The 9764-nt window shown below is 48.5% G+C and overlaps 2 protein-coding genes and 1 long non-coding RNA gene across 4 annotated transcripts; 2 read left to right on the top strand and 1 right to left on the bottom strand.

Moving 5' to 3' along the window:
- Nucleotides 1-41: 41 nt before the first annotated feature.
- LOC125906638 (uncharacterized) lies at nt 42-7299 on the bottom strand. 2 transcript variants are annotated; one of them, XR_007452010.1, is made up of 2 exons: nt 7032-7299; nt 42-919 (listed from the first exon to the last, which is right to left on the bottom strand). It is a non-coding gene; the product is annotated as an uncharacterized LOC125906638 (long non-coding RNA). The 2 variants fall into 2 exon arrangements; XR_007452009.1 differs by lacking the exon at nt 7032-7299 and adding an exon at nt 1047-1194.
- LOC120960234 (glyoxalase domain-containing protein 4) lies at nt 1581-2937 on the top strand. The gene is made up of 3 exons (XM_040384311.2): nt 1581-1778; nt 1854-1903; nt 1987-2937. Exons 1-3 carry the CDS (start codon nt 1689-1691, stop codon nt 2729-2731), a joined length of 885 nt encoding a protein of 294 aa, XP_040240245.2. The 5' UTR covers nt 1581-1688; the 3' UTR covers nt 2732-2937.
- Nucleotides 7300-7449: 150 nt separating the features above from the next.
- LOC120960225 (alpha-(1,3)-fucosyltransferase C) lies at nt 7450-9449 on the top strand. The gene is made up of 3 exons (XM_040384288.2): nt 7450-7567; nt 7758-8519; nt 8603-9449. Exons 1-3 carry the CDS (start codon nt 7551-7553, stop codon nt 9039-9041), a joined length of 1218 nt encoding a protein of 405 aa, XP_040240222.2. The 5' UTR covers nt 7450-7550; the 3' UTR covers nt 9042-9449.
- Nucleotides 9450-9764: the final 315 nt, after the last annotated feature.

Raw genomic sequence — 9764 nt, 5'->3', positions numbered from 1 at the left:
TGCTGTCCATCTGCGCTGAAGCTTAAAAAAACAGCAGTTAGAATTTTGATAAAATTAGTCAAAACCATTTATTACAAAAGTCTTTTAGACCGAGATCAGACGTACTGAAAACAAAAATCCGCTGCAACGAAATATTTGGTAGATGAAATATAACGCCTCGTAACGCTTATTTTTTCAGTCGTCCACAGTAGTTCTACAGCGCGAAGGTTTTTGTTGTTGACATTTAAAAGCGTAATTTTTCCGTTATCATTTCTTTCTTTTTAAGCATTAAAATTTAGTTTTCAAATAATCGTACTTGCTGTTCTAGTTATAGCGACATATAACACCAAAGCTCTACTGGTTGGCTATCCAGCAAAAGATAGAGCGCTAAATGTTTTTATGTTATCTGAACAAATTTCCAGTCGTTTACTGTCAGATTAAACTAAGGTCTCTCAGCTCTCTGGTGGTTCTTATGATTCCCTTTAGACTGAGAATTGGAGTGATTAAAATCCGGAGACGACTCCGATCTCACTCCTGTAATTTTGAAACCGGCTCCGGAAGGTTCGTTCATCATTATCTGGAGTCGTTCGGAATCATCCGGAGTTGTTCGGAGTTGTCCGGAGTTGTTCAGAGTTGTCCGGAGCTGCTCGGAGTCGTCCAGAGTCGGCCGGAGTCTTCCGGAGTCGACCGGAATCGGTTGGGTTCGGAGTCGTCCGAAGTCGGAACTGACGGAACTAGTTGTATGCATTTTGCCGGAGTCGGAATCGTACTAACAATAGACGGACTTAGATGGAAGTGGTGGGTGCGCTTCTGAAAGAACACCACTAGTGTTGACTGCGTTTATGAGTCGTTTAGTGTGGCGCTTCGTATCTGATCAGTAGTCAACCAGACACGCGGGAAGACTTATACCCCGTTCGGTTGGATGTACTTAGACTGCGTGCTATATTGAAAGAATGATAAAAATGAGTCAGCATGAGTTTGGGTAGCAAAATATCGGCAGCATTTCACTCTTTCAGGATCTTTGATGAGCTCCAAAATCTGGTATTAGGGTGAAGTCACACACATACCTAAATACATTTCATTTCCGCTATAGAAAATAAAAAGAAATGTAAATCAAACAATTACGATTTCACTACATCTTGATAGTTTGACCGAAATTGGTCGGCCGAAAACAAAACAAGAAGCGTTACCAGACGTTATATCTACATCTGTCAAAAATGCTGCTCACGGCAGTCCAGCAGCGCCCTCGCCCTCATCCAAACAAACCCCCTACCACCTCAACCCATTTTACCCCTGGTCCTAATTTCTGTCTAATCAACTGGGAACGCTCTCGAAACCGGGCCCGCCGCCAAGTGCCTTCAAGCCTCGGGCTATCTCACCAGCGCTTTAGTTTTGTTTCGGCCCTCTCACACAAAAGCAAAGCAAAACAAAAAGTCATCCCGCATCCCCTCCCGTTAGCAATAGAGTAGTTTTTTTTTCTTCTATAGCCCGCAACTAAGTAGTGGTGGGAGGTGATCACACAAAACAACCACCAAAGGCACGACAAACACGGGCACCACTCCAGCGTGCCAGTTGTACCAGTGCCGCCGTACGGAGATAAAGCATTGCAATCTCACCAAACCTTACGGGTACATAAGCACCAGCGCAATCTCATCCCGAATCTCACAGTTTTCCCACGTGTCGGACGTGTCTGAGACCCGCTGCTCAAGATGATTGCCGCCCGGGCACTGCACTACGTCTTCAAGATTGGTAATCGCGCGAAGAACATCCAATTCTTCCGAGAGATACTGGGCATGAAGGTAAGCGGTGGGGGTGGTGTGTGTGTTTGGGTGTGGACAATGCCATTTATGCTTTTGCTGATGCTTCCGTTGTAGGTACTACGTCACGAGGAATTTACGCAAGGTTGTGATGCCGCCTGCAATGGGTAAGAGCTCTTGCAAGTGGAAGTTTCTAGAAAAAAAAAAACCCCCGTTCCTAACATTCTTCCTTTCACCCACTCCATTGCAGACCGTACGACAATCGGTGGAGCAAAACGATGATCGGGTACGGGCCGGAAGCGTCCCACTTCGTGATCGAGCTGACGTACAACTACGGCGTGCGGGAGTACGCACTGGGCAATGATTTCGCCGGGCTGACGATTAAGTCGCGCGACATCCTAGACCGTGCCCGGCGCCACGGCTACCCGGTCGCGGAGGAGGGCGCCCCGGGCGAACCGTCCGTGCTCCTGTCGCCCGACGGGTACCGGGTGCTGGTCGTGCCGGAGGAGGTGCCGGCCGGCGCCGACCCGGTACAGCGCGTCGCCCTGCACGTGACCGAGCTGGCCCGCTCCCGGGCGTACTGGGCCGACACGCTCGCGATGGTACCGGTGGCGGGGACGCCCGATCCATCCCCCGATCGGCTTGCGCTTTCGTACGACCAGGGCAAGTTTGTGCTGGAGCTGCGGCAGCTGGCCGCCGGCACGCCGCTCGACCGGGCCAAAGCGTACGGGCGCATCGCGTTTGCGGTGCCGCACGCCACCCAGCCCCACATCGACGAGCTGATCCGGCAGGCGGGCGGCACCGTGCTGACGCCGCTCATCTCGCTCGACACGCCCGGCAAGGCGACGGTGCGCGTGATCATACTGGCCGATCCGGACGGGCACGAGATTTGCTTCGTGGACGAGGAGGGCTTCGGCGCCCTGTCCGCCCTCGATCCGGACAGCAATGCCGCGCTGGACAAGTACATCGCGAAGGATCCGTTCCAGGAGCAGTGAGCCCGCACATTCCGCATGGTTATGGCATTGTTGCGCTAAGAATGGGAGAACATTTTATAAAGCGAGGGAAAAAAAGGAATTATTAATTTGTGTTGCAGAGCGAGCCAAAACACAAAGCAAGACACAAACGCGCACTGGTGAAGGGGATGGACGCGGTGCGTAGAAACTGTGTACTTAGTGGACAATAAATGAATCATCACCCTTTACACACCGACCTTTGCATGCAGCCAATGTGGTTCAGTACTAGTGTTGGGTTTCAAGAATTTTTCGTTGAGATTCGTTCATATGAATCTTCAGTGTGTGAGTGATTCGAATCTCGAGTCGAATCTTCAAATATTCGTGAATCTCAAAAGATTCACGAATTTCTAAAGAATCTTCAGAGATTTGTAAATCTTCAAAGAATCAAGAATCTCTAAATATTTATGAATTTCTTAAGATCCATGAATCCATAAGATTCATAAATCCATTAAATTCATATACCTTCAGGAATTCATGATTCATGGCATGACCACTTATGTTGTCACACCAAGAAGAATAATAAAAAGCTCAAGCTTTACGATTTTTTGGAGACTTATGAATCCCTTGAGCTGTATGAATCCCTAGAGATTCGTTAATCTTTCGAGATTCATGAATCTTTCGAGATGCATGCAGTTTTGGAGATTCACGAATCTTTCGAGATTCATGAGTGTTTGAGATTGATGCTCGAGATTCAGATCCAATTAATCATTTCATAGAATCATTCAGATTCATGAATATGAATCAGATTTACCCAACACTAGTTCAGACAGGTGTACTGTAAAGGAATTGTTTTAACATTGCAAATTGCCCACCCCCTCCCCCATCCGGTCATTAGACGACTAGAACGATCTGCCATACCAGCCCTTCACCCCTTTATGACGCTGGGAAGGTCATCAAGATCTCGCATCAAGTGTTTGTGCGCATCATTCCAACTCTCAGCAAAAATAAAAAAGAAAAAAAAAACCTAACGACAGACAGCGTGCATTTTTAGCCTGCGCTAGTTTCCTACTTTTTTTTTCAATCCTACGCCACAGTGCGTGCGTGCGTGCCTTGCGTACATTGCGTTCTTTCGGCGCATCGAGGCTGCAGGTTGCACGCAGTGTCCGTTCGGCGGTACATTGGTGCAGTTCAAATTTGCTCGCGTGTCAAGCCGGCCGTAAACTCCTCGGGATTATCTAACCTTCCAATTTTTTTTTGTGTCGTCTGTGTGTGCACAAACGGAGGCTTTGTTGTTCCCCCCCAGAGTGTTGAAGGGAGCGAGAAAAAAAAACAATTTAAATAAACAGGATTTGGTGGGTTTTGGTTTGGGTGATTCCGCGCGCAGGTGAAACGTTTGAAAGTGTATTCTTTTGCCTCACCCCCTGCTCCTCCAACCCCCGCGCAAAAGGACGGTATCAATCAGCACCACTTCAAACGATAGCAAGCACGTGCAAACACAGGGCGCTCCAGCAATCAACACACGCTCCTCTGCCAAGAGTGCCAATCAACTTTCGCGCGGTGCGCTTATCTTCCCGAAAAAAAAGAACCAACCGGCTGCATAATGCCCTGCAAAACGTGCGGCCAAGGTAAAGTCTGGTGCGCACCCGCAACCCTCCACACCGCTTTCAATGCACTGTCTATGTTTGCTTTTCCTTCCTTCCTCCTCGTAGACTGCAAATGTTTGCGCATGATGAGCAAGCGTAGCTGCGGCACCCGGTCGTGCGATTCGGGCTGCACCTGCAGCTGCAACACCGCCACGCCGTGCCGGAGCACCGGCGCCCAGCCGGGACCGGACGGGCAGCCGGAGGGAGCGGCTGGGCGGCAGCGGTTGGAAGATGGCCAGACTGGGTGCTGCTGTGCGACAGCCGACGGTGGCGAGGACGGTGCGAGCGCCGGCTGCGGAGATGCCTGCACATGCTAGGAAGGGGACGAAGCGTACCGCCGACCAGTGCCGCCGCACTCGCTAGAGAGCAAGTGGACGAATAAAATCGCACGAAAATTGGGCCAACTGTGGGTGTTTCTTTTGTTTCCCCTCTTTTTTGTTTCGTTTTCTCGTTTGTCGGTGGCTTGTTTAAGTGTCTTTTTAGCGTTCGTTCTGCTTCGAGCGCTTAGCGGCACCAATGAGCAGCTTCTAGGCAGCTTTGGGGCTGCACATGCGACCCTTCGCAAACGGATCATATTTCAGCGACCAACTATCACATCTGATCAGTGAATCAGACCATAAAGCCCGTTCAAACAGTCCTTCTATGGCTCCCTTATGGTAAGAAAAGAATTCATCGCGGGCTCCGATATTCGATTTTACGCTAATGTTTTCGGATCGCTTTCAACGTGGGAACTGGGACTGTATGAAAAACTTAATCGTCTTAGGAAGTGGTAAGCGAGGTCGGTTTTGGTCGTTTAACTAATTTTGTTCAGCTTTCTAATGCTTTCATGAAGCATAGTTGAATTCGATCGAAAGAAATAGTTTTGTAGATAAAAATAATTAATCATCGATATTAAAAGGGCGTTTTTTTCTTAAATTTTGTCTTAATTAATCGTAAAAGATATGAAGCAATACAGGCAATACGGACTGTTCTGTCTGAATCATAAAAGCATAACAAATTAAACAGCCAATATTGTTACACAAAATATCGCTGCCTGTATTCTCATAATTAGTAGTTACACAGCATCAAAGTTCCAGTGGGCCTTTTAAAGAGCGCTTAAGCAGTCTCGTTATGTGACAGTGACGCAACATGATTTGTTTTGTGTACATGTGTGTGTACAATTCAAAATCCCAAAATGTTCATGAATTAGACACGATGTTCTATCACAATCACATAACCGTTACCTTCGCATCACTCCAATCATCCACAATGTACGATATGGATCCGATTTTCTAGCAATCGCTCAGCCCCAAAGCAGCAATAGAAGCCTGTTGGTTGTGGCTGATTAAGATTCACGAATGTAAATGAATTTGATAAAATCTGAATCTCGGTGAAAAAGATTCTTGGTTCTCTAAAATATAAAAAAAAACTTTATAGATTCATGAATGTACAGTGGAACGTCGATTATCCGGGCAGCTCGGGACCGGGCGGTTAATCGATTTGCACGGATAATGGTCCAAGAAATGTCAAATTCATATAAAAATTAAAAAATCCACTAATTTTATGATTAATTCACCTTGAATCAATCAATAAATCGTTAGTAGAATATTATTTTAATCAATAACTATAGGTTGAACCACTGTTCATGAATAAATTTCGAAAACACCACTAGGCACTACAGAGCTGCACAAAAGCTGGTTGCTCTCTTGACTATCGCAGCAAATGTTCGCTGGACGTTTGAACAGCTGTCACATCCCAATTGACATTTTCGAGCACGAATAACCGTGAATTCGAGCAAATTCCCTTAAACTGGAGCCTTAAACTTGACTTAAACTGCACCAGTTTAAGGGAATTTAGAAAAAGTCCTGTAAAATCAACTGTGATGCAACTTTTTCGTTGCTTTCTTCCAAATTCGATCGGAAATGATGTTTCCTATCGTTATAGTGGGTCATGTTGCCATTTTACACTTAAATAATATCGATTTTTTATAAAATAACGTCACACAAAATTAGATTTTATTTTTCATGAAAAAACAAAGCTACGAATCTAAAATGAGCTCGACGGCATAGTTCATCGATAGAAGAAAGTCTAATTTACGAACACGCCAAATCTTAGAGCTTTCAACACACTTGATCACACACAAATCCACAATTTCAGACGTATCGAGTACTAATCGAGCAGATATGGAAAAGCATTATCGAGCAAATGTCACTTGGGATTTGTAAGCACGGTTAAGCCGCCCACCGGTTAATCCGCCCCCGGATAATCGACGTTCAACTGTATATAGGTTCATGAATCCATGAAGATTGAATGATGAATCTTTGGAGATTCTGAAATCTGTTTAGATTCATGAATTTGTTTGAAGATTCTTGAATCTATAGAGGTTCACGAGTCTTTTGGTAATAAAAAATAAGAATTGGCAAGAAATTGATGGTTTTTTTGAATATCTGGGCCGATAACCGTTATACACGCATTTATAAAGATTCCAAAACTACCCAATCTTGAATATCTATGTTGTGTACGGTTTTTAAAATATAATTATTACATTATCGAACACACACACACAGAGAGAGAGAGAGAGAAAGAGAGAGAGAGGGAAAGAGAGAGAGAGAGAGAGAGAGAGAGAGAGAGAGAGAGAGAGAGAGACATGAACACACACACACACATACAAACAAACACACACAATGCATATACAAATCGTGTGGATCGCGTCGTCGTACTGGGAATGTTAATTTTAAGCTGCCACGGCCAAACACTCTTCGTACTCGTAGCCGGAGATGGAAACGCACTGCTTACAGCCATGCCCATATTGATGTGAAGAAAACTTCAACTTCAAACGCATGAGCAGCGTTATCGGAATGTAAACATAAACCACAGCGTAGGGTGCGCGCTCTCGGGCCTCTCTCTCTCTCTCTCTCTCTCTCGCTCTGTCTCCTTCTTTTCATTCTAGCAATGCCTATATCCAACTGTCAGTTGTCGGAGCTGCCGCTTATCTGTCGTTCGGCGGGAACCGTTATCTGTGAACGCGTCCGGCAGGATAGCAGTGTGTCCTTTGCTGGCACACGGTCCGCTGTCCGCATGGGACCGGCGAATCGATAAACACCACCTAAAGATAAGCCCGTTCGATTGAGCACTTGCAAGCAGCCCGCGGGGGGTGGAGGGAATAGTTTTTGTTAAAACGCACGTTTTCAAGTGCCTCACTCATCGCGCGCAGTATCTCAGTTCAGTGTTGTTCGACGATGGTTGCGTTGCTAGAGTAAGAATCGGCGTAGATTTCGCTGTGCGGCCGGCTTTCTGTCTCATTGCTTAATCGGTTTGCGCATTTGCGTTCTCTCTTTCTCTCTCTCTCTCTCTCTCTCTCTCTCTCTCTCTCTCTCTCTCTCTCTCTCTCTCTCTCTCTCTCTCTCTCTCTCTCTCTCTCTCTCTCTCTCTCTGTTGCCCGTCAGTCGCAAGATGCAGCTGAAGCATGTGCTACTGTTCGGCGCAGTGGTGCTGCTGTGCTGCCTCTACCTAGTGTACGACAAGTGTCTGCTGGCGACGATCAACTCGTACCAGGTGCTGGACGATCACAACCGGGCGCGGGCGGCCCGGATCGAGCAGGAGGTCGGGGGCGACCGGCGCACGCGCTACATCCTGCTCTACACCAGCTTCTTCAGCGAGCGGTGGTGGGGCCTGCTGGCGGAAACGCTCGGGCCGGACTACTTCGCGTACCAGCACTGCCCGGCGACCGACTGCGTGCTGACCAGCAACCGGCAGCTGCTGCGAGCGGTGGCCGACTACGATGCGGTCGTGTTTCACGTCGCGACCGGTTGGGACGGTCCGCTGCCGGCGGTGCGCAGCCCCCACCAGCTGTACGTGGCGGCGCTGATGGAGTCGCCGGCGCACACCAAGCACAGCCTCGCGCTGGACGGCAGCTACTTCAACTGGACGATGACGTACCGGCTCGACTCGGACGTGCTGTTCAACTACCGGAACGTGGTCGACCTGGAGAGCGGGGAGGTGATCGGCCCGGCGGTGCGGCCGAGCTGGCGCAACGGGTTCTACGAGTACGGTAACGCCAGCCTGGTGGAGCTGGTGCAGCGCAAGCGGAAGGCGGCGGCCCAGTTCGTGTCGCACTGTGGCGCCCTGTCCGGGCGGGACCGGCTCGTGCAGGCCCTCCAGTCGGCCGGGCTGGAGGTGGACGTTTACGGCAGTTGCGGTACGCTCAAGTAAGTAAGGGAGAGGGTGGTTTCGGGGTTTGGCTCATCCGGTGACGTCATCCCATGCCATGTTTTTTTCGTTGCCACCACAGCTGCCCCCGGGGAAAACCCGAATGCAGCCAGATGCTCGACACGGTCTACTGGTTCTACCTGTCGTTCGAGAACTCGCTCTGCGTCGACTACGTCACCGAGAAGCTGTACAACGCGCTGGAGCACCACATCGTGCCGGTAGTGTTCGGGGGCGCCGACTACAACCGCTTCATGCCGCCCGGCTCGTACATCGACGCGCAAGCGTTCCGGACGGCGGCCGAGCTGGTCGAGCATCTGCGCTACCTGATGGACAATCCGGCCGAGTACGTGCGGTACTTCTGGTGGAAGCAGCACTACGCGCTGGAGGACACCAACCAGTACTGCGACCTCTGCCAGCGGCTGCACAGCGTGAGCGCCCGGGAGCGCGTCCAGTACTACCGGGACATTAAGGCGTGGTGGTTCGACGATGCGTGCACGGCCAGGTCGAAGATCGAATTCTGAATCGAATGTTCAGGTGAGTGCAGGCCTGTTTCGGAAGCGCATGTGCCACAGTGGTTAAGCGTTAATCGTGGTTTTTTTTCGAAAATGAATTACAAAGGAGTTTCGCAGTGCGACAAGTTTATAGCCCAGTATTGAAAGATCCTCCTTTTACGAGCTTCATTAGAAATGAATATGAACTAAGGTGCCTCGCGAGGTGATTAAGGTGCGTCTCTACATTAGCGAATGTAGTTATTGAAATGTAACCGTTGCGTAAGAACTAACGTGAACAGATGAACTCATACAGGACATTTGCGTACGAAAAAAAGGATATGAAATTTTTCAGTCTTTACACCGATGTGAACGGTTATGTACTTATCGTTTTTGTTTTTTATAAATATATTTACACTTGAATAAGAGAGTTCAAAAGGATGCTTTGTAGTGCAGAATTTCATTGACATTCATCCCTCCTTCTCATCATTACTAGTGATGCGCGTTGCATTCCGAACCTGCCAGGTGCGATCCGTTCCAGCATGCAACCATCCGGACCGCGATCCTTATTTTTAACCCAAGCAGCTTCAAACTGAACCTGTTGCTCCCACCGTTCTTTGCGATCCGACTTCAACCAGCTGCTATCAACGATCTTATCGGTCCGATCTGAACCGGCTGTTCTCAGCGTACTCTGTGATCTGTGCTGGGCCGGTTGCGCTCACTGCTCTTTGCGATCCGGCTTAGAACGCTCGACAT

Source organism: Anopheles coluzzii, chromosome X (genome assembly GCF_943734685.1).
Source record: "Anopheles coluzzii chromosome X, AcolN3, whole genome shotgun sequence".
NCBI lineage: Eukaryota > Metazoa > Arthropoda > Insecta > Diptera > Culicidae > Anopheles > Anopheles coluzzii.
The sequence above is the reverse complement of the archived record's forward strand: the minus strand, read 5'-3'. Positions and strand labels throughout refer to the sequence as shown.